This window comes from Leuciscus leuciscus, assembly GCF_965113295.1.
Source record: "Leuciscus leuciscus genome assembly, chromosome: 21".
Lineage (NCBI taxonomy): Eukaryota > Metazoa > Chordata > Actinopteri > Cypriniformes > Leuciscidae > Leuciscus > Leuciscus leuciscus.
Genome location: NC_138745.1, coordinates 18,466,103 through 18,490,819, shown reverse-complemented (window position 1 = coordinate 18,490,819; position 24,717 = coordinate 18,466,103). Strand labels below are relative to the sequence as shown.

The 24,717-nt window shown below is 36.7% G+C and overlaps 1 protein-coding gene across 2 annotated transcripts; it reads left to right on the top strand.

Moving 5' to 3' along the window:
• Positions 1 to 1,289: 1,289 nt before the first annotated feature.
• Positions 1,290 to 24,328, top strand: hectd2 (HECT domain containing 2). Of its 2 annotated transcripts, none has more exons than XM_082152736.1 (21): positions 1,290 to 1,810; positions 2,512 to 2,641; positions 3,448 to 3,586; positions 3,671 to 3,773; positions 4,715 to 4,804; positions 4,945 to 5,009; positions 5,122 to 5,167; positions 6,943 to 7,052; positions 7,645 to 7,793; positions 7,918 to 8,041; positions 11,515 to 11,611; positions 11,984 to 12,091; positions 12,379 to 12,511; positions 12,961 to 13,049; positions 16,073 to 16,231; positions 18,007 to 18,081; positions 18,253 to 18,340; positions 18,467 to 18,573; positions 22,191 to 22,306; positions 22,395 to 22,538; positions 22,622 to 24,328. In XM_082152736.1, the coding sequence occupies exons 1-21, from the start codon at positions 1,733 to 1,735 to the stop codon at positions 22,740 to 22,742; spliced, it is 2,271 nt and encodes a 756-aa protein (XP_082008862.1). In that variant the 5' UTR covers positions 1,290 to 1,732; the 3' UTR covers positions 22,743 to 24,328. The 2 variants fall into 2 exon arrangements, with proteins under 2 accessions (XP_082008862.1, XP_082008863.1); XM_082152737.1 differs by having other exon boundaries at positions 1,295 to 1,810; positions 2,515 to 2,641.
• The last annotated feature ends 389 nt before the right edge of the window (positions 24,329 to 24,717 follow it).

The window sequence follows — 24,717 nt, the reverse complement described above, 5'->3', positions numbered from 1 at the left end:
GACCTTGTTTGTACGTCAAAATACATAATTTTAACTGTTCCATTGAGGAAATAAATGTTGCCATGTTTAAATGCAATTCTGAGATGTTTTATTTAGTTCTATTTAGTTTTATAGGCTATTTGTGTTCTCTGTGGTTCTCCAGCGATGTTTTTTTTTTTTTTTTTGTCTTCAACTGAATCATTTTAATATCCTGTTGAGATTCACTGAAACAAAATAAATCCCTTAACCAGTGTTATGCTGTGTTAGAATTATACTAAGATCCATTTTATTGCAATTGATGTAAACATGTTTCATGTTTTACAAAGACAGATCTCTTCCTCCATCTACTGGCCGAGTGTGTCAGCAACGCAGTGTTGTTATGAGCTTAGATGCAGAGCTAATTATTGATGGTCAATACGACTAGCTGTTTTATCCATCATTATTTTGAATTATAGATTGTCAAATTAAATACAGCCTATATAAAGCATATGTAAAAATTACTTAGATTCTAACTTTAATCTATATTACTTAGATTATGTCTATGTAACACTCATATTCACTGGTTATAAAAGATTGAAAAACAAAGCAGTACTGAAGCAAAATATGTGGTTTGTTCATTCTGACACCTCTCGTCAAGGTCACAATAAGAGAAAGCTGATGCACAAGAACCTTACAATGCTCAGATTACCCACTTGAGACTTGAAGCTCTTTCCATCAATTCACACATGTTTCTCGCATACCATATTTTTGGTTGTGTGGTGAAATGTTCTAAATAATTCACGACTTATGCTGATACAGTAGCATAATTACAATAGGCTACATTATTCGTTAGCCTATTTATTATATTATATTATATTATATTATATTATATTATATTATATTATATTATATTATATTGTATTATATTATATTATATTATATTATATTATATTATATTATATTATATTATATTATATTATATTATATTATCCATATTAATCACGTTTCATCTTTAGGTCATATTTAGCACGTTTGGCCACACCCCCAAAAATATGGTAGCCTATGAGAAAAAATCTTAAAATGTAACATTCAGTTGCACAGTGATATGCATGGTCTCAGATATAACAAAAAAAATTATAAACATATCCACTATAGTGGACAGTATATGTGTTCACTTTTCTGTGGGTTATACATAATCCTTATAGTTCCCTACTTTTTATTCTTCGACCACCAAATTGTGATTGTGGTGTTACATACAAATATAGATTTTCGCTGGGTGTATGTTTACTTCTAGAAAAGATTTTAATTAGAGGTGTGCAATAAATCTGACTCAGCAGCACGTCCCCAGTGTTCCGTCGAGGCAGAGGCCGTATCCAAGTCCGTAACTACAAACCTCATCATCATCATCATCATCCTCAACAACATGGCGCCAGCGTACAGCTGGACTGCACACAGACGCCACGGCACTTCTTCAACAAGTTACTTCACTCACTAAACGCAGCGTCGCGAAGATTTTTGTTGCTTTTCTTTTTACTTTTCTTATTATCCAGTTCATTTGTTCTCTTTGACAAGCAAAGATCAGCCCTTTTGGTCATCGTGGTCTCAAAAACTCACCTGCTTAGCAAAAAGAACAGACAGTAGCCTACTGGACTCACTACTGTATTTCTCAAAGTGAAAGGAAAGTGAGCACTGAGATTACGCAGACGGGGAAAGTACTTTTTTTCCAGAAAAATAAGCCATGTAACTGTGCTCGAAAGGCTTTTCTTCAGAGGACATGCATCTAAACATGAGCGAAAATAACTGTCCACTTGAAGAAAGGGATAGAGACAGACTTCCTCCTATACTAAACCATGTAAGTATTTTTCTGCTTTTCAAATAGGCTATTGCAGACTGGTTGTAATTTACAGATATAACGTTACAATATAAAAAATATATACGTTATCATGAATGCAGCATTTCTTTTTTATCTTATCTTTATCTTATAATTTGTAACAAATTTTTAATGCATCACTGCTTTTGAATTTGACCAATTTAGACTGGATCCTACGTGAAATTAGCCTGCAGCTGAGACAACACATGCACTTTTTGCAGTGTAAAAAGTCAGCAAAACTAAATATTGATGGAATATTTAGCTAAACATACTGCGTGCAGTGTATTTTATCTTAGTGTTAAAAACTAAGCACACAGAATATATCAGACATTAATGTTTCGTTTTTGCAAAACAACACTGATGCTTCTTGTTACGCAGTGAGTGACACAATCTCAATTAAGAAGTTTTTGTTTACCTCCACTATTGTTTAAATCTGTTTTAATATGTATTTTGTATTTTTTAAAACTGATACTTCTTTTTATTCAAATATTTGAATAAGAGGGAGGGGCATATTACTAGTACTATTTATTTTAATTTTTATGTTAATCTGTCAGTTTTGTGTAGTATACATATAGTTTATTGTAGTATCTGTTTTTCAGTGCCAAATGTGCACATATACAGGTGTACTGCAGCAGCGTTTATTTTCTAGAAATATCGGAATATAACGTGGATTGTTTCATCAGCAGAGCTTGGATCGTGGACCGAAGCTCCCTTTCCCATCTTACGGAAGTTTCATCTCCACCCTGAATCACAAAAGAGAGTCAGGCAGCCATAGTTTTTCTTCTCCGTTCCTGCTACCTGCAGTTAAACAAGGTCAGACTCCTTCCAGTGATGCCACTTTTGATTAATTCTTGTTAGATATCTTAATTATCAAATACATCCACAGTCTGTGCTTCAGGTCTACAAGCTGGTAACACAAGCAAAGGTTACTATGGCTTAAAAATTATATGCATGAGTGATTTAAAGGTAGTTCCCTTTGACAACATGGCAAAAAACTCATTGCATTTCAAAGCTGTCGATTCGGCTGCTCTGAATTAATAACCACTTCACTGTTTTAAGCAGATGTTTTCCTTTCTTTGTCTTGGAGATCAAAGATGTTGTCTATGTGATGCATTCATCTTCAAGTCTCTGACAAGGCACAAGTGTGTTCATGTCTAACATGTCTTTAGCACAGATGAGCTGGGAACTCGCTATGAAGACACTACATTGGCTGGAGGCTTGACGCAGTGCTAAAGCTCGTTAAATATCTCACTTTACCTTGTAAATTCACTGGCCGAACCCATGAAAACATCAGTTGTTCCTACTCTAGTCCACAAGTACAAATAGTTTTGTGAATTTTAACTGATCGATCAGCCTTATCCAGTGCATTTGTTGAGAATGAAAGGACTAGGGTGCCTTTAAATAGAATAACAATTTGTGCTGATGGTAATTGCATGTCACCAGGTAGTTATTGGGATGCTGAGAGTCATTGTTTTGATAGTTGTTTCTGATAAGATAATGACAAATAATTGTTAGCTGGAGATTGATTGCAAAAATCCCCTTAGAGGACATGATGAACGGCCCACCTTGCTGATATCGTGAGCTGCCGTGTAATTCATTTTGTGTGTGTTTGTTTTCAGTGAGAGAGCTTCCCCCAATATTTCCAGATGTGAGACATAAGCATCGTATCTCTATTGATGTTCTCCCTCCAGAGGTGAAAGCTCGTTTTGTTTCAGAACCCATTATTCCCATTCGAACCAAAACCGCCAAAGAGTTTCAGTACGTACTTCTCCTTCCCTCAGTAACCCGTAGTATTCACAGATCAGTTATAGTATGTTTAACCATGTCTTTGTCTGGCTGTAGGGATGATGTTGAAAGGGCAACTATCTCAGGGGATTGGAAGCAAGTCCATGATTTCTACTTGACCACATTCGACTCCTTTTTGGAACTCAATGGTGCCTTTAAGGTGTGTTGAAGCTCCCAAGTGTGTTGTTCTGGTTTCAAGTGTTGTTGTTTTTTTGGTCACATACTAGGTGTCTTTAACTACAATGTACTTACATAAAAAATAACTGTACAATGTAATTATTGTGTTTATGTTGCATTGCAAAACACATTTGCTGATACGGGTAAGGTTATGGACAGGTTTCATGGTATGGTTAGGTTTAAGGCTAGGCTAAGATGTAAGGAAAGGGTCACAGTAATTATAGATGTAATTACAGAAATTAATTACAGCTGTTAGTTGTAATTACATGGTATTTTTTAAACAAGTACAATTTAAAAACATATTTACACAATAAGTGCATTGTGTCAAATTATTAATTTAAATGTTTAGTACATAGTAGTTAAAGACCTTTTTAACTAGGTTGCTGTTGATTGTTTTCATATTGCTTGAAATATCTATTGAGCATAAGTTTACTTTGCCAAAGGGCCCAAATTAATCACAGCCCACTGTAAATCATCTGTTAATTTAGTATGTGTAAAATTGAACAACAATCATTTAATATATAAAACTTTTTTACAAATATTTTACTCGTTGCACAATTACTAATAGCATATAATTGACCTATCTAAATGTGTTTTTATTTAGACTTTTGAATAATGGTCATTTTATGAATGAAACATCCTTTTAAGTATTGCCAATGTTTTTAATAAGAACTCTTGGAAATCTGTGGAAAACATAACCGTGAAAGTCAGGAAAGGGGGAAAACATTTGAACATTTTGATCTCCAAATGAATCAATGAGCTCATTGAGGAAGTAAAAAAGAACATCTGCATATGGTTTCATCAGAAAATGTTATTTTTATATGAGGTGAATGTTTTACCAACCATTTTATATGGGAAGTATATATAAAATGCAAGTGGACAAAAAGTGTGCTTAATGTTTTTATGTTGTAATGTTCTCCTTAGAAAGAAGCAAATGCTCCCTTCAACACAATTGAAGACTCAGGAATAAACATCAAATTTGTCAATATTGTTTATGATGCCTTGCTCCACACGGTACGTAAAGAAACTTTCCAAAACACAAACTGACTGAACTTCTCTTATAATTGAATTACACAGTAAGCCAGTGTACAAGGCTCTTTCTGTTGTTTTAAATTTGATGTTAACTAAATTGGTTTAATCTGGCTAATTTTCAGCCTGCGGACACACAGAAATCAGTCCTGAAGGGAATTATTAATAGCTTATTAAGAGAATGGAAAGGGTGAGTAGTGCATTGTGTTCTCTCACTGAAGCACTAAAAGAGGACATGAAGTCTTTGCAGAAAATTGCGATTTAAAAAAGAATCACTGTCAGCTTTGTTTCTGTATTTTTAGGCCCCGCACAAAGGATGACCTTAGAGCGTATTTTGTTCTTGTGCAGGTAATGCCATTGTTTTTTTACACATTTGGGGTTTCTTTTTGTTCATAAAGAAATTCATGATATATATTTGTTTTGTTCTGTTCATCTCTCAAGAAAGCAATGCTTTATTTTACTATAACATCCTGGCTCGATGAGTTGATCTTCAGTTTTAGTGAAAGTACTTTGAAACTACTTTAAAGTTATCAGAATTTAAGTTAGAATAGAGTCAAGATACAGTACTGTTAAAAAAAAAAGTAGCTTCAAAACTAGCTACTAACTTAAATTAGCTAACTACTTTGAGCTAAGTACATTGAAGCTATTTATTAGGACACAATTCTAAATGTATAACAATAAGATAATATTGTTTCTTGTTATGATAAGAGCAGTATTTATTCTCTAATATTAATTGTCATATTACACTGGCAGAAAAATACAACTAATTATATTTCAGCACCAGAATTTATATACATTTTAAAACATTGATATCAGCATGTACAGTAACTAGTGTTGTCAAATGTACTGACTTGGTACTGAAGTCGGTACTTTTGACAGCACTACATGTAATTAAATAATGTGCAACAAAAAAGATCTGGGGATTGCACTTTTAAGTGATTTGTTATTTAATCTGCAAAATGTAGGCTAGTCGATTTATGTATTTATTTGGTTAATTACGTGAACCGAATAAACAAACTGATTTATCATAATAAATCATTCTCCTAACACTAACTAAAATACAAGAGAGAGAAAAGATCATTGAGGAGAGTGTATCTGAATACTGCCTCAACTTGCTTAAAAAGCTTCTTGCACAATAAAATGTGATTAACAAATATAGTGTTGAGTTTTGATGTCACGCTACCGAAAATTTTGTTATGTTAGTGTCTTTTAGTTACTTTTTAGTCTTTTAGATACCCATACACTGCTGGTCTCTTCACTCCTCTTACTAGTGACCAAACCCATGGCATTAATTCAAAATTGCCTTCATTACACAGAACCCACAGACATGTGATACTTTTCTGTAATACCTGTAATTTCCATTTGTGAACCAAAGCAGTTATCTGTGTGCGATCCTATAGATGTGCACTTATACAGCAAAATTGCTCTAATCTGTCTTTGAGTTGCCCTTTGTGTTGTCAGCCATGTTAAACACCCCAGGCTGAGTAAGAGCCGAACCGGAGTTGCAGGAAACTCTTGATCTCCTCTCTCACCACATGGCCCATTGACTCTAGACATAGCTCTGCTCTAGTGCAGACAGATCGTGAGCTAAGTGTTTACTTCACACATGACCAGCGCAGGCTGGCCTGGGACTGTCCAAATAAGGACACAGCAACTGGATTTGAGCCTGGGAAACCGTGGGCAGAGAAAGAGACGATGGCTTGGTTAGCAAGGATTCGGTTTGTTCTGGGGTTCAGCTTTTTTCTCTCCATTTGATGAGGATCAGTTGTGGGAGTTTAGACGTTTTCATAAACAGAAGCATGTACAGATGTCGTCCTTCGCATATAGCGTTATTCATCTCCAGACTGTTGATGGGCTCCCTGACCTACATTTCCATGGAGGACACGGTGAAATTGAAAAGCCGAGGCAATTATTGGGCTGATCTGTCTGCCACCAATGTCAGGCAGCCTCTGTATATTGCGTTCACTGTGCCGAAGGAAGGGATGAGATCATGCTGGAGAGGAAAAGAGCTGGTTTCCGCTGCAATGCCACTTCTTATTAAAAGCCAGACTTCTTTCTCTGCTCCTAAACGAAAAGTTATATTTCCTTTTTGAAGTTTGCTGAAATGCTTCTCTGTGTCGCAGAACCCTCAGTACACCAGCCCTGCCACATATGTCATCTATGCACACTTACTGAGGCAAATAGCGGCCCTGGCTGAAGCGGACCACCATTTCCTGATGCACTGGTTTAAAAAGTGAGTCCAACGCAGCCAGTCTGTACAAGAGAGCAATTAACAATGGAAAAGTCTAGATCTTTTTGTTTTAAATAATTTATTTCTTTTAAATACAATTTGTGCAGTTTGTACAATTTATGTGTGAAACGTCATCATACACTGAAAATAAGAGAGCAATTAACAATGGAAAAGTACAAGAGAGCAATTAACAATGGAAAAGTCTAGATCTTTTTGTTTTAAATAATTTATTTCTTTTAAATACAATTTGTGCAGTTTGTACAATTTATGTGTGAAACGTCATCATACACTGCCATTCAAAAGTTTGTGGTCAGTATGATTTGACCATACTGGAAATCAATGACAGAAATCAATGCTGGAAATCAATGAAAGACATCAATGCTTGACTTCAATTCTTTTAAATAAATGAGCTATTTGCCTTTTTTATCTTAAGTAGTTGTACATTTAATTGTGAAATATATAAAGTCAACAAATAAAGTTGAATTGTGCACTATATAACAGTCAAGGCAGCTGGTGTCAAGGCATTACACAAACTGACAGTAAAAAAAGAAGTGTATGGATTATATCTCTCTGTTTACGATGTTTCATCTTATAGGCTGCCTCAGAAGCGTTTCAAACAGCTGGTGGAGCGCTTGCAGCTCTTCATCACCACCCGCCTATTTCCTGCCAAGCCAGAAGACCTGCCATCCATGGCCAAATGCTCTTGGTGGATTCCCTCAGCCACTAAAGTCCTCTCCCTTCTTAGTGAGTACCATTGTGCTAGCCACTAGAGAGGGCTTGGCGAAAGTCAAGATGCTTTCCCGTAATAATTTACCTGTAATAATTCCGAACAATAAAAAAAATTCTAACATTGATCTTGTTTTAACAGATGCGGCAAACAGCATTTCCTGTCTTCCTATCGTCCCTTTCACTGATTTCTACAACCTAACCCTGGACCATATAGACTTTATGGAGGATTATCACACGTGGCAGGCTCACGGAAATTCAAACAGGTGCGACAGCAAAAATTTTCAAAATAAAATATTTATTGAAACCAAGTCTTATTGTTTATGAAAATTGTGCCTTTTTTTTAAAGGATGTTTTACCAAACAATGATGCAAAAGTAAGATTCATGTGTGAAACATAATTAAAATAAACTACAATTAGGTTAGGTTTTTAAAGAAATCAATTTTATTCAGTATGAATGCATTACATTTATTAAAAAAGACCGTAAAGACATTTATAATGTAATTTTTTTTAAATACATTTTATATAAATCAATCTTTCATCCTGAATTTTTCTTTAATATGGTTTCTATAGAAATATTAGTACTATTTCCAGCATTGATAAAAATGAGACGAAATGTTTCTTCAGCACCAAATTAGCATTTTAAATTGGCTTTTGAAGGATGATGTGACACTGAAGACTGTAGCAATGGCTGCTGAAAATGTAGCTTTTTCAACAGGAATAGATTACTGTCAGGATCACCAGTCACCATGCCTGTTTCCTTTACACACTACATTTCCCATAGTCCTCCCTGGTCATCACCTGCAAACCCTTCTTAATCACCACACCTCTCTGTTATCATGCTCAACAACTCTCCATAAAAGCCAGCACCACAAACACAGTGGTTGTCTGGTCTTGTCCTTGCTAACCTGGACTGTTTTTATTGCTAAACGCTACTTACTTGCATCTACTTACCTGTAGGGATGGGAAAATGAAGCCTCATGAAGCACTGAGGCTTTCCCCTGATTGTTCCGGGAATAGATAGCTTTGAGAGTGTCGAAAACAGCGCCATCTGGTGTTTAGCAAAAAATAAAGCAGCCAAAACCCTGTGAAAGAATCTTCGTCGGACGAAGCAGTCACCACGCATTTCCTAGATAGTTTCATGTTACGTGCACAAATAAAAGCCCAACAGTTCGTGTGTATGTGTGTGTGTTAAATTTCTCTCTGTGATAGATTAATTTAGCCATTAAGCTCTGGCATTTAATGCCAGTATGAATATCAATATGATGTAATAGAAGAATAATGTACACACATATGTGAATTGCATATGGCAAGTCTGAATGAAAACTTACTCGTAAAGTAAGATCTGGGGGTTCGAACATTCCGACACGCAAAATGAATCGCGCACGTGATTGGACAAAGTAAGGCTTCGTTTGTAATTGGTCACGTGATTTCTACGTTAACAACACAAGCCTCGAATCGCAGCTTCATCTGGCACTCCCATTTATGCTCGACACGAGCTCCGACACCTCGGTTCAAATGTCACATCACTACTTATCTGCATCTACTTACCTGTATCGTCTTCCTGTGATTCCATTCATCTGTGTTCCTGCTTCCCTGGATTCCTGTCTCCTCCATTATTGTCTGTTCAGCTCCTACAAAAATAAGAGACATTATGATCATCATCTTCAGCAATCATCAAGGTGTGTGTGGTGCAACTTACCTGTTTGGACTGTTTCATTCCTCATCCACTCTGGTTGTTGTGATTTGTGAGCTCCATTTCCTTTGATCTAGCCACTCTGATTCTCTCCATAATGCAAGATGGCTGCCCAATTGAATTCTATGATGAGGATTTCTTTTGGAGTGGTTTGGACAACCAGCTGTTTCTCCAAGCACCAGCATGTGCTACCCAAGGTACTCTGGCATCATGTGCTGTGGCTCATCCTTCACCGTTGGCGAGGTTGCGGAAGACGCGAGCTCTACTCAGATGCGGTCTCCCCAACCCACTCCAGCCGGAATTCCGTTACAAGCCCAGAGTTCAGTATCAAGCCTGTCCTGGCTCCTGAGTCTGCATTGGAGCTCACTCTAACCCCAAAGCTTGCATCAGAACCTGATCTAACTCCCAAGTCTGCTTCAGAGTCCGTACCCACCTGTGAGTCTACTCTAAACTCCCCTTCGGTCCTTGTTTCTGTACGAGAGTTTTCCCGAGACCAAGAAACCCGCTCCAAGGATCATAGCATTGCCAATTCCAATGGTCACAATGCTTCCAGTGAGTGATCTTCCCGAGTCTGCTCCAGTGAGTGATGTTCCCGAGTCTGCTTCAGTGAGTAATGTTCCCGAGAGAGAAGTTCCCGAGTCCGTTCCCCAGTCTGTTCCAGTGAGAGGAGTTCCCCAGTCCGTTCCAGAGACTGTTCCAGTGAGAGTTCCCGAGTCCGTTCCCGAGTCAGTTCCTGAGTCCGTTCCAGTGAGAGGACTTCCCCAGTCCGTTCCCGAAAGAGAAGTTCCCCAGTCCATTCCCGAGTCCGTTCCCGAGAGAGAAGTTCTCCAGTCCGTTCCCGAGACCATTCCATTGAGAGGATTTCCCCAGTCCGTTCCAGTGAGAGGAGTTCCCCAGTCCGTTCCCAAGGAAGAAGTTCCCGAAGCGTCCGTTTCAGTGAGAGGAGTTCCCCAGTCCATTCCCAATAGAGAAGTTCCCGAGTCCATTATCGAGTCTGTTCTAGTGTGAGAGGAGTTCCCCAGTCCGTTCCGAAAGGGAATTTTCCGAGTCCGTTCCAGTGAGAGGAGTTCCCCAGTCCGTTCCCGAGAGAGAAGTTTCCGAGTCAGTTCCAGTGAGAGTAGTTCCCCAGTCCATTCCCGAGAGAGAGGTTTCTGAGTCTGTTCTATTGAGAGAAGTTCCCCAGTCCGTTCCCGAGTCCGTTCCAGTGAGAGGAGTTCCAGTGAGAGGAGTCCCCCAGTCTGTTCCAATGAGAGAAATTCTCAAGTCCGTTCCAGTGAGTGAAATTCCCCAGTCCATTCCAGTGAATGAAATTCCAGAGCTAAGCCCAGAGAGTGCAGCACTGACCATAATGGCTCTGGTGTGGTGCAACTCACCAGTTTGGTCTGTTTCATTCCTCATTTGCTCTGGTTGTTGTGATTTGCTACATTTGCCATCTCATTTCACCCTGTTGGTTAATAAGCTGTTTCATAATTGTACTCACCGTTCTCCATGAGTCTGTATTCCATGACAATTACGTTTGAAAATATATTCAAATAGACATTTTAAGTTATTTTAAATTGTAATAATATTTTACAATATTACTGTTTTTACTTTATTTTACAAATAAATACAGCCTTAGTAAGCATAAGAGACTTCTTTCAAAAATATTAATACATTTTACCCACCCCAAATATTGAATGGTAGTGTATGCTTACATTTTTTTATAAATAACTATTTTTAATGGGATTATTAAAAGAAATTTACTTCAAAATAAATTATGTGAATCCAAAATAAATTGTGAATCTAAAGTCTTTATTTAATAAAATCATGCAATTTTGTCTCATAAGTAAATTGACCTTGTTTGTAAGGATGCTAAGATAAATTTATTGAAAAACAAAGTACAAATATATATATTTTTTATTTTGCAGTATACACTAGTGGTCAACCAGTATCACTCGATTAATCAACCTCGCCGATGTATTGCTCTATTACTAGTACACACTTTAAACTTACACTTTAAACTCCTCCCCCAGACAAAGTCATTTCTGATCTATATTTTCTCAGGTTCACCTTCTGTCAGTTCCCTTTCATCCTGTCCACAGTGGTGAAGAAGGCCATTATCCAGAGAGACTCTGAGCAGCAGATGATCAGCATGGCCAGGGTGAGAATTCACATGCCTAAAGAGCTCTCACTATAGCCTTAAGATGAAAAAGCTAGTCTCTGTTTAAGAGAACATGTCTTCTAGTCTGAGAGTATTTTCTGATAACAATCCTAGCATGGGTGGGGCAGCGTAATCGCCATTCCTATGGCTCCCTCCCAAACATATGTGTCCAGACTGTAGGATAAACAGACATGTGGCTAGAGAATAATATCATCATACACCGCAAATAGACAGGCATCATTCATATAAGAAATGTTACTCAGAAACAAGACATCTAGAGGCTTGAAATAAAACCTAGATGAAGCCATGTTCTGCAAACTTGTTTCTTTCAGGGGGATGTTTACTGATAAATGCTCTGTATGTCTAATGCAGCAAACCCTGGTGGACAAGGTCTCTCGCAGGCAAAGGGTGGATATGAGTCTGCTGTTTCTCAACATTAAAGTTAGGCGTCTGCAGCTGGTCAGTGACTCACTGGATGAGGTAATACTGCTCGGTCCAGATCTGTAAACGTAGAATTGCGTCTGTTCCTGGAGATGTTACCATGAGTTCCTTTGAACCACTGAAAAGTATTTAGCTCTATAGGGGGAAAGACTTTTGTATGGGCTGCATTACTCTGTATAAAGTAGCACAAATCTACATTTTGTTTTCCTAGGCTGAAAGGACTTTCAGCCAAAAGCATTTACATTATATTCTGGAAAGTTCTGAGTCTGGCTAAGACTTAATTTGGAAAAATGGCCCCTCCATAAATGTGTTCCCTTTTTTAATAGCTTTCGAGAAAGCGAGCAGACCTGAAGAAAAAACTGAAAGTGACGTTTGTTGGGGAAGCAGGGTTGGACATGGGTGGACTCACAAAAGAGTGGTTTCTTCTCCTGATTCGACAGATTTTTCACCCAGACTACGGTAAGATGGTAGTAGGATGGTAGTAGGACAAATAGTGCCGGTCTTGGATGATATACAGCTGGTATATGCTGCAAAAAAGCAGTCTTGTTTTCCCATAAAATAAAAACATCTAAGCTATTTCTACAAATACAGTTCCTTGACAGACAAAATGGCAAAAAATATTAAATGTTTACTCTTATCTTAACAAATATGTCTCCTCACTAACAAACTCCGGAAAGGTATATGTTGAAAAAAAATTCCCAATAGTTGAGAATTTATACCCTAAAGTGAAGTGCTTTTCTAATGGTATGGCAATTTTTATTATTTTAACTCTATTAATATTTTGAAGTCAGTTGTTACTTCATTTGCCTATTTTATATTGACAGTGTGTGTAAATAAATAACACAATCATGCTCATTCTGCTTGTTAATGTTTATTGTTCTATTCTGTGTCTATGTGTCATGTTTCAGGCATGTTCACATATGTGAAGGAGTCCCAGTGTCATTGGTTCAGCAGCTGGAAATGTGACAACTACTCTGAGTTCCGATTGGTTGGAGCCGTATCCTTTCATTTTCCTGCAGTTTATACAGTATAGGTGGTCACGTGTGGGTGTGACAAACTTAAAATAGTGCATAAATATAGAGTCAGCTCCCACTTGGCACACACTTCTGAGGTTCATTCTCGTCCTTCTGTTTTCTGGTGGGAAATGTATTTTCTGCCACCAATCTGTGCTATGATGATGTGAAAATGGAGCATATGCTATTTTTATGCCATATGATTTCTAAATGTTAATTACACAGGGTTATAATGCAATATGACACTAATGAAAGATGCACAGATATAGTTATAGTTATGAAATGGTTTTGTAAATGATGGGGTGCGGGGGCGGGCACGTGTCAGTGTAGAGACCTGGTCCACACGGTGCTCTTGGGAATGTGTAAGGAGAGACACGGTGGCAGCCAAAGCCTGCCATGTCCTGCTTTTACCCCTCTAATTGTCCCCCTGGCTCGGGCTTCTTGATACATCTGGCTGCCGGTCCAGCGCACGACCTAGCCTGCGCCTGAGTTCTCTCTCCTGCAGCACAGAACTGCTGTGTCACATCAGTGAAAAATTATGAAAGAAAGATTCTTTTGTTTTGTCCCGTTAGGAACAGCCAGAGCTCGGTTTGTGTTGTCTCATCGCTGCAGTCCTCATGGAAACTGTCCCGCCTGTCTGCTCTCTCCCCTCTCTCTCTCTCTCTCTCCTGAGCTGAGGACTTTTTTTCCATCGCCCTCACTACACATATGGAGAGCACATGGGGTTGAGTTGTCAACTACAGCTGAAAACACTTACTCACAGGGCTTTTCACTTTTTCCTCTAAATGTATTATACACCTGTTGGGTGTTCTTCCATGCATCTTACTGTGATACTTTAGGGGATGTTGTGATATTAGGAAATATGAAAGAACTTGTGCACCACTTGTGGCACCAAAGCGTTTCAACAGCTTTCTTCATCTTCAATTGGTATTCAGTTGGGACGCTCAAACAGATTACAATTCCATTTGCTGCCACTAGTTGCACAGAAATGATAAGTTGTGCCACAAATGACGTACTAAACATTATGCAATTATACTATGCTCTATGTACTGAACCATCTAGTGTATGTTTTTTTTAAGGTTATTATGTCATCCAACATCGGATAGTCAGTCTGATAGTCCCTCCCCCTCAGCTACATAAGGAAAGTGGTTACAGTTGAGTGCATGAAGAGTCCAACCACACTTTTTCCGGCGAATTAAATGCATTATCTGGGAATTTGTATTCTACTTTTTCGAAAATTTAAAAGGAAAAAAGTGTAAGGCACGGAATACGTCACCAAAGAGAAGTCTGACATGTGAGATTGAGTTATGATATATTAAACATGCATGAATTGTTCACAATAATATCAAAAATGTGCATTTAGAAAACGAATATGGTACATTTTTATTTTATTTTATGGCTGTCAAATTTAAAGGAAAATTAAGTTTTTTTTGTTTTTTTTTGTTCTTGTGTTGACATATTGAAACAGGAAGTTGGGGTGAGACATATCAAAGGGCTCAAACTTTATTTTTTATTTTTTTTTAGGCCAGTAGGCTTTAGTTTCCATTACAGCCATAAATCATAATTTGCTACTTGCTATTGCTAGTCAAATACATGTGGGTTCAGGAGAGGGGCGTTCTTATTCAAATAAGCACTAGTACTTTAGCATATAGAGCAGCTCTGGCCTTCAAGGTCCACTTTCCTGCAGACTTAAGTTACAACCCTAATCAAACACACCTAATCAATCGGCCTTTGATATCCCACAATCCTGTGCATATACACTACTGTTCAAAAGTTTGGAATGGTAAGAATTGCCTTTTGCTCAAAGTCTCTAATGCTCATCAAGGCTGCATTTATTTGATAAAAAAAACAGCAATATTGTGAAATATTATTATGTTTTAAGATAACTTTTTTTTAATACTAAAAATGTAGTTCATTCTTGTGATGGCAAAGCTGAATTTTCAGCAGTGATTACTTCAGTCTTCAGAGACATGATCCTTCAAAAATCAGTATATCAATATATGGATTAAATCAATATGCTGATTTGGTGCTGAAAAACTTTTCTCATTATTATCATCTATGTTGAAAACAATAGGCTCTATGCACAAACCCTGCTAACGTATTTCCGGTAGGATCTCAGCCAGCGTCTTTACTTCCGCATAGAGCGTTCTATAGCGAAGTGTATAGCGGCAAAACTTTAATAAAATTCATTTTCTCAGAAACGGAGACAACGATTTTAGAAACTGATTCGCTAGTCGGATTTTGCGCGATATAAGAGAATTCTCACCCTCAAAGTTGTATCATTTAAAGCCCTTCTCTTTCTTACTCTTATGTGTCACAACTAACTGCCTCACAATATTGTTAACATCATTCACGTTAACCGCTGCAAGTTCTTGTAAACAGCGAGTGTAATTTGCCATTATCTCCACCTAATGCAAAAACGGCTTCCGACGCAGCACCGGATGTAACTGGGCGGGCTGAGACAAAATGCGGAATCGATCGTGCATAGAGCCTATTGTGCTGCTTAAATTTTTGTCAAAACCATGATCTTTTTTTCATTATTCTTAATAAAATATAAAGTTTGAAAGAACAGAAATAGAAATCTTTTGTAACCTTATAAATGTATTCACTGTCACTTTTAATCAATTTAATGTAATCCTTGTGCAAAAAAGTATTAATTTCTTTAAAAAAGTATTACTGACCCCAAACTTTTGAATGGTTGTGTAGTTTGGTAGGCTAATTTAAAGATGTGCATTTTTGTATACATAAAAAAAAAAAAAAACATTTATTTAATTTCTGCTCTTAAAAAAAGCTTTGCAACCGTTAAATATTTGCTTGCAAGCTCACTTGATCTTGATTTAGATCATTAGAAATGAAAATAATGGAAAGCAAACTGTTAAAGGTGCCTTCATACTAACAGACAGCGGTGACTTTGGTTTCGGACGCAGCCATTGTGTAACAGAAGGCTATAGGTGTGTGTCAGGTCTGTGGATCTCTCCAGCTGTGTGCACTTAACTCCATCTGTCAGCTTATGGGCTTGGCTGTGTATAACAGCATCACACTGGACATCCGCTTCCCCCCCTGTGTCTACAAGAAGCTGCTGACCCCGCCCATTGTGCCGTGTGACCTCGACACCCCCGTTGGCATGGCGACCCTCACCCTGGAGGACCTCCAGCAGATTATGCCTGTATGTACACAAGCTGTGACACCCCTCATGGCATAATATTCAATCCAGTCCAATCCTGATGAACACAGAGTTTGTAAGTCACTGATGAGTGAACCACCAGCTGTCATTGTGCAGTGTAACACATTATCATTCCAATATAAAGTAATGATATTCTGCAGCCCATATAGCTTATATGTACTATTTAGGATGTGTTTCTCATTATATGGTTACATTGAGCTCACTCAGCCATGTATAAACAGTGTAGATGGCTGACAGAATAGTCACTGGAAGCAGAAAATAGCTTTTGCGTTATCATTTGCACTTCCAGGGTGTCACCCAGCCATCACAGGCTCACACACTCCTGTTGTCTAGTTTCCTGGATGTGATTAATAAGCCTCAGATGATGCATTGTTTGGTAATAGCACTCTGTTGGCTTACAGCTTTGCTGATTAAGTCATGCCTGTCTTGTGATTCTCACAACACTCTTTCAAGTATAATGTTTTTTTTTTCTTCTTCTTTTGAACTCCTTAATCCTTCACATGTTAGTTTCTCATGTTTTTTGTCTAATATAGCAAAATATAAAGTACAAAATGTTAAATTACAGTTACTTATTACTGTTAATTATGAAACAAACAAGGTAGCAAACAAAATTGTCTGAATGTAAACAAGTCTGATTTTACTTACGAAAGTTTGGGGTCAGTACGTTTTTCAGTAAGGTCAGTAATGCTGTTCTTTTAAAGAATACTGAATCCTGTAAAAAAAAATTTTTATCATGGTTTCTACAAAAATATTAAGCAGCACGGCTGTTTTTAACATTTATATTAATAAGAAATGTTTCTGCCACCACTGAAGAAAACACACATTTGTGCAATTGGACTTGACTCAAAACCCTCTAGTTAATGAGATACAAACATTGTAGCAAGCCACTTCACTGTTTGACAACTAGCCCTGCTCTCCCCTACATCATTACAGTTGTTTTTTTAAATGGTATATTATTAAACTTAGTAAGTTTTAAATACCTTTAATTAGAACCACATGGGGTAATCATGACTGAATGGTTCCAGTGTACTACAAAGCTAATTTATGTTTTCTTTGAGACATAATGATATGCCTGTTCAGATTCAGCCGTTTCCACTCCTGTGTCCAGCAGAGGGCGCCCAATATTAGCTATTTCTTCTGAAACAACACTCTTTGTCATAATACAGACTAGTATGTATACTGAAATATAATGTACAAGAGGTTGATTGTATTTTGAAAAACTAGTTAAGCTCCGCTTTCATATTGATTTCCCTTCACTCTCCTGTTACTGCAAAGTCAGATTTAATTGAGCCAGATGTTCTGTTTTAACGGTCTCTGGCTTCCTCCAAACTTACATAACTGCCTGCGGGCGTTGTTTGCTTCCTTGTTTCAAACTTTTTCCAAAGGTAATGTGGACGTGGAACCTCTAAAGCTACTTTCTTAAAATGAAAAAAAAAAGCATGATTTCCGCCATTTGCCTCAGATAGTACAAACATCTCATTTGCTATTACCGGTATTATTTTATTAGCCACACAGACTTCAAACTAAAATGAATTGCAGTCCTTTAACATAAGATTTAATGATCACACAGTCACAGATACTTCACATAATGTCACATATGTTGAGACATTATCATCTCTACTTTATTTAATTTTCAGTGCAGTTTTTTATGATTTGTATTAAAAAGTGTTACTTCCTCTGCAAAGGAGAAATACACATATACAAAGTTGCAAATTCAGAATATTTGTCTAATGTAAGTGCTTGTGTGTACATTTCAGGATCTTGCTCATGGGCTTGGGGAACTCCTTAGCTATGAAGGAAATGTTGAAGAGGACTTTTACACCACATTTCAGGTGAGTCTTTAAGTGAGTCTCTAAACTTGACCTGTACAATCAGGATGTTTGCTCTCAGACTTTTCTCTCATTCCATGGTATCTAATAGATAAGCATGTTTGTCTGATTGAACTAGATGATCAATTCTACAGATAATGGAAGCAGAGGTCATTTCTGTACATTTCCCTCTAGGTTTTTCAGGAAGAACTTGGAGTGGTCAAGTCATATAATCTGAAACCAGGAGGGGACAAGATCCCTGTTACCAACCTAAACAGAAAAGGTGAGAGAGCCTCCACTCTCTAGTTATGTGCATGACTGTGTTTTGAACTGTTTTCACTTTTCAACATGAATTGCCTTATTGTCTTATTCCCGCTACTGAAGGATTGATCTGTTTGTCCCTGCACAGAATACGTCCAGCTCTACATTGATTTCCTGCTGAATAAGTCCATCTACAGGCAGTTTGCTGCTTTCTATCATGGTTTTCACAGCGTTTGTGCCTCAAATGCCCTGATGGTAAGTTTGCTGTATAGTTTTCGTCAAAATCCTCATTGCATGGTAAATGAATAAGGAATTCTGAAGGGAATACTCTGGAAGCAAGTGAGTAGAAGCCAAGAAACAGCTTGACATTTCATTTCAACTAATCATTTTTAGCAAAGCAAGCTCTGCAATATTCTACTAGTGGCTCTCAGACAGAGAGAGTTTCAGAGGCAGGAGAGAGGGCAGGGTCTGTGGGCCGTTGTGTGTGTGTGTGTGTGTGTGTGTGTGTGTGTGTGTGTGTGTGTGTGTGTGTGTGTGTGTGTGTGTGTGTGTGTGTGTGTGTGTGTGTGTGTGTGTGTGTGTGTGTGTGTGTGTCTGTGTGTCTGTGTGAAGGCTACATCTGTGTATGGTCCATCCCTTCCCCCTCTGTTGGAAGGGTGCCCTGTAACTGGGCCTGCTTTGTTTGTTCAATCTCCATACCATATCCAGGCTCTTCTGCTACTGGCTGGGAGAGACCTCAGGATTCAAGGTCAAATAGAATGAATACATAGAGACCCCCAGAAAAATGCAAGTCTCTAGCTCTGCTTAGCATGTCAATTGGAATCTGAACAAAGGCGCAGTTTCTTGCAGAATTTTCACAGCTCATGAGTATGTCATTTAACATGCTCTCTTCCATTTGTTTAAAAACAGCCAATCCTGACTAAATTAAGGGCTAGTTTATGAGATTTTTTAAATACATTTCATATTATTGAAATAAATATTATTATTGTAATTACTAATAAGTTACTCCAAAGTAGTCTGTAAGAAAAGACCTTTAATAAAATATGAACATTATAAAAAAATATTTTCTAATAAAATATAACAATTAATATATTAATACAAATAATAAATAGTTATTATTATTATTTACTAATTATTAATGTTACATATAAATTCCTTTTGAACAAAACACAATAATAATGGAAATAAATATTGATTACAAAATGAGCTATGCTTGAAGAAGTAGATTTCTATTCAAATTGGAATATCAGTTTCAATTTATATTTTGCCTGAAAGAATATCCAGTACAATTTAAAGAGACCAAAACTGATATACATTATAGACTTCCTGAGCTCTTTAGACTCTTTAGATTCTTTTTTTATGCCAAGCTGTTGTACGGTGGGAAAATTTCGTTATTGTGATACATGGATAGCAGTGTTTTGTATCAGCAGAAGTTGAAGTTGTTTTGTTGTTGCTTGTTTTGCATGTTGGCACTATTTGACATTCCGTGCAGTTCGCTGAGTTAATAGTTCTTAATTAAAATTCTTGTGTCTTAATGCATGTTAAAGGAGTGTGATTCAAACTGTGCCCTGGAATAGTTTGCATAAGAAACCACATCTACCAATACACATTTTCTTTCTTATTGCCAAACTTTCTTTTATAAAAACAACACTTCATTGAACCTAAAACTACTGATGATGTGTTCAGTGTTCAGGATGAAGTGTATTTGTTGGATATTTTTCTCTATGCTCCAGGGCAAATAGTAAATTGCACGTATGTTTATCTTGGTGATGATCCAGCCTCGATTTAGACTTCCCAATATGGTGATACCCCAGACTGCTCTTAATCAAGAGATGCACACAGAAAAAAAGAGGGCTAGTAAATTCATCAGACCATTTTAAGGAATGTTCAGCCTGTGAATCATTTGTTTCTCTCAGGGTTCACTGAACTGCACAATCACAGGATGCTTTGCTCAGTTTTTTTTTTCTCTCTCTGTATGTTTTAGGATCAGCTGTACATGTGTCTAGTTGGTTAACAGTGTTACGGTGGTAAAATAGTGTAACAATGAGAAGAAATAAACATGATTTCAGACCTCCTCTGGCCTGATTCCACTAACCATGATCAGCTTTAGACCCTCCCTGTCTTTAGTTATTACGCAACAGTTGACTGTGTCCCTGGCTGCTTATGTAAGAGGCTCTGTAACGGTAATATCTGACTCGCTGGTCCTGGTGTGGTGTGAGGCGGGGAGGGGTGAGGTGGAGGGTTAGGGGAGGGGAAGGACGTGGCAGATTGGTTTGGGCCATTGCTACCTATTTTGTGGCTTAAAGACCTATCTTTATCTTTCGTCCTCTCTGTTTTTCACACTGTCTGTCTGTTTCTCAACACACTGCACAGCACAGTCATGTACGTGCAGGGTGTGGCATTAGGAAGGGTTTCATGTTAATACCTACCAACACAGAGTCATTTTACTTTACTTTTATTTTACTTTACTTTTTCTTTTTTCTTTTTGGTGTGTATGAAATGTGTGATGCAAACACAAATGCTAAACATTGTTTAATATGCAGATTTGACTGTTTCTTTAATTGTTTCTTTTTTTTCATCTAGGGCTGTCAATCAACCCTTTATTTTAATTGAACATTTTAAAGCCATATTTTTTATTAAATGTTAATAAATTAACATTTATTTTGTTGAACATTTTAATTTGGTTTATTTTGTCATGTCTTGCTGTTTTTCAGCATCTAGCATGACTTTTTAAGATGCTGTGCCAAATTAAAAGTGTAACTATAAAGAATGCAAATGCTAAAATGCATAAATTGTTTATTTAAATTGATAATTTATTAACCCTTTTCAATGTGGTAATTTTTTTTTACATTAGTTAATATATTAGGTATCATATGAACAGAGAACAATAACAAGTATTTATTTAAACCTGGATTGACATTAATGAATCAACTTGGCTGTATAAGTAATTTCAACTTAAATTATATTAAACTGACTTTGAAAAATGAGTTGAATGTTATATAACTTAAAATAGGGAAAACAAATATTTTGATGAGTTAAAGTAATGTATAAAATGTTGTCATGACTTACTGGTCATATCATTTTTTACAGTGTACCGTTCAAATTGTTTTTTGAAAGAGATTAATATTCAGCAAGACATTAAAATGATCGAAAGTGACAAAGACATTTACAAAAGATTTCTATTTTAAATTATTTTAAATACTGTTCTTTTGAACTTTCTATTCATCAAAGTATCCTGAAAAAAGTATCATAGTTGTGCTGCTTAATGTTTTTGTGGAAACTATTTTCAACACTGATACTAATAAGAAATGTTTCTTGAGTGCGAAATCAGCATATTAGAATGATTTCTGAAGGATTATTTACAGTAACACTAAAGATTGGAGTAATAGCTTCTGAAAATTCAGCTTTACCATCACAGGAATAAATTAAATTTTAAGATATATTAAAATAGAAAAGTTTTAAGTTTTTAATTTTAATTTGTAATAAAAAATATATATATATTACTGATGTAATATATTATACAATATATTAATATTGTGATTAAATGAATGCAGCCTCTTAAATTTTTTTTTTTTTTTTTAAACCTACAATCCCCAAACTTTTGAATGGCAGTGTACATTTATACATTGTCAGTTCATGTTTGCTATTGCTAGTGCTAAATAACTGTAATTAATGTTAATTATTGCTAATGTTCATGTATAGAACTTTACTATCAAGTGTTACCCATACTTTTTTGTTGCAATGTTTATGTGCAGGTGATTGTGTGTAATTAAATGCATAATTTTTATACGTTATTTAAATTAACAATTTTTCTCCACAAATTATAACTATAGAAGTAATATAAGGACTCATTAAATCTGTCATTCGTGTAGCTCTTGAGGCCAGAAGAGGTTGAGATCCTGGTTTGTGGAAGTCCTAATCTGGACATGGGCTCTCTGCAGCGAGTGGTGCAGTATGAGGGCTACAGCAAGACTGACCCCACCATCCGGTACATGTCTTGCATACAATTTGTTATAGTCATGCTTTCAAATGCATGTCTATTAGTAGAAAAGTGACTGTTCTCTCTGGTGTTGCAGGGCCTTCTGGGACGTGGTTCTGGCCTTTCCTTTGGAGCTGCAGAAGAAACTGCTCCACTTTACCACAGGAAGTGACCGCGTTCCTGTGGGGGGAATGGCCGACCTCAACTTCAAGATCTCCAAGATTGATGTCTCCACTGACTGGTAATCATCACAATGGCTGATTGCAGTGAAACGACTGCATGCATGTTCATTTTCTACAGTTTATTTATTCATCTTCTTCGCAGGCTTCCAGTGTCTCATACATGCTTCAACCAGATTTGTCTACCTCCATACAAGAGCAAGAAAGAATTACGGCAAAAGTTAACTATTGCCATTTCAAATGCAGAGGGCTTCGGATTGGAGTAGATTACAGTTGTAGATCTGATAATACAATTTATGACTGTATTCAGCCTGCATTCACTGAAAGATAATGGGCAATGATATTGATATTGATATTGATATTGATATTGATATTGATATATGATGATTAACAGCCAACAGGGTTGTGCATCAACTGAATTTAGATTTTTGAATGGTGGTGAAGATGTATTTGTAATTGTAGCATTGTTGGTGCATTAAAACCTTTTTTGAAAGATTTTGAAATTATAGGTTTATAGACTTCATTTCCCAGAATGCATTGCCTGAGTTAAATATCAGTCAATTCCACTTCCTGTCATGCCAATTCCAATTCCAAATCGACTACCTTCCGGCCGGAATTGTGGTCAATTCAGTTCACATTCACACTCATGAAACAATTCATTGGAGGATAACGCACAGCAGTGATAATGTAAGCTCTAGATGTAAAGTTTCAGCAATATGACATATTGTGGATTGTGTGTACAGTGTAGTATTATTTGTTGTGAACCAGGGTTCTATGATGAACCCAGTTAAGCTGTTCGTCTTTAGTCGTTATATAATTTGGACTCCTCTAATACCATTTTATGTGGTATTAGAATATGGGGATTTTATGGATAATACAGTGTATATTTGTTCAAGAAGTTCAATTGTGCTGCAATATGAAATGAAAACTAAAATGTTTTAGGATTTTCTCTTCAACATGGGCCTGGTCTAATGTCCCATGCTCTTGTTGAAAGTAGGTCAGTAAGGGGCTTGGTCTCAGCTAAAATAGCCTGGCAAACAGGCTGTCAAACTAACCCAGCATTCTTAAAGAGACAGCGCTTTGTCTCCAGGGTTACAGAAGCCCACAGTTAATAAAAGCTTATTTTATTAAAATTCCTTAACTCAAGCATTTTCTCCATTTCTAATGGGCTTTTAAATTGTAGCTGTTAATAAACTTTAAACTTTTTAAGTAAAGGTTTGTGTCTGAGCTCAAACGTGTTTTTTTTTGTTTTTGTTTTTTTCAGTGTAGTTTAGTAATTGTCGACAACACTTTCTCATCCTCTCTTGGGCATGAAAGGAAGTTAGGTAATGTGATTTGTGTGTGTGTCAGTGAATGTTTCATGTTTGTTGACTAGCCATAACATGGATGAACTTTTTTTATTTTTTTATTATTATTATTCTTTAAATAGAGTGGTTGACAGCAGTATTGGTCGCAACAACAAAAACATTATTTATTTTACAATTAATTCTCTGCTTTGTGCCATCAGTTTCATGATTCATTTAGGACACAATCAGAGGTCTAGTGATACTGCAGTATGCTAGTAGATGGCCTCTAACTAGTGGGGTGTATATCAGTCACCCTGGTTTGGCTTGCGTAATTGGATACTTTGTAAGTGGTGTATTTTTGCATATTTGTGGCTCATCATGTGATGTGATTTTCTTTGGACTTGTGAAGTGGCTTTATATGTATTTATATTGTCTGTCAGTCTGAATCACTCCAGTGTTCATGCTATGGTTTTATCGTCTCCAATGACTGAATACAAATGTATTTACCATGTATTTATTTCAACTTTGCTCATTCATTTTTAATGAATAAAGTTATACTGCAAAGATTTTGTTGTGTTCTGTGATGAAAGAGAGATCCCTTAACCTGTATTTTAGTTAGCTTGGAGTTATTGCCACCTCTTGTCTAGAATGTGAGCCTAGAGCATTTCTTAAAAGTCATAAGAAGAATCTGAAGGTCAAATGAAGAACTACAGAGAGCACAACAAAAGCCGCATACATTTCACCTTAGGCTCTTTAAAAGAACAAATTATTATTTGCTATATTTTTACTGTTATAATTTCTGCTGTTATGAGTGATGTTTTTATGCATAGTCTTTTTATTGAAAAATGTGTTTGTACAAAAGTAGAACACAGGTAATGAATGACTATCTTCACTATGCAAAATATGTTTATTTGGTGGAAATCACTACACATTAGCATTCAAAAGTTTGGTGTCA

What these genes read in the sequence shown, in the direction of transcription:
- hectd2 (XM_082152736.1), top strand. Translation starts at nt 1,733, where the DNA reads ATGCATCTAAACATGAGCGAAAATAACTGTCCACTTGAAGAAAGGGAT. An exon ending in AAAACCGCCAAAGAGTTTCA is followed by an intron (nt 3,587 to 3,670) that starts GTACGTACTTCT and finishes GTCTGGCTGTAG; the next exon opens with GGATGATGTTGAAAGGGCAA. An exon ending in AGTTCCGATTGGTTGGAGCC is followed by an intron (nt 13,050 to 16,072) that starts GTATCCTTTCAT and finishes TCCATCTGTCAG; the next exon opens with CTTATGGGCTTGGCTGTGTA.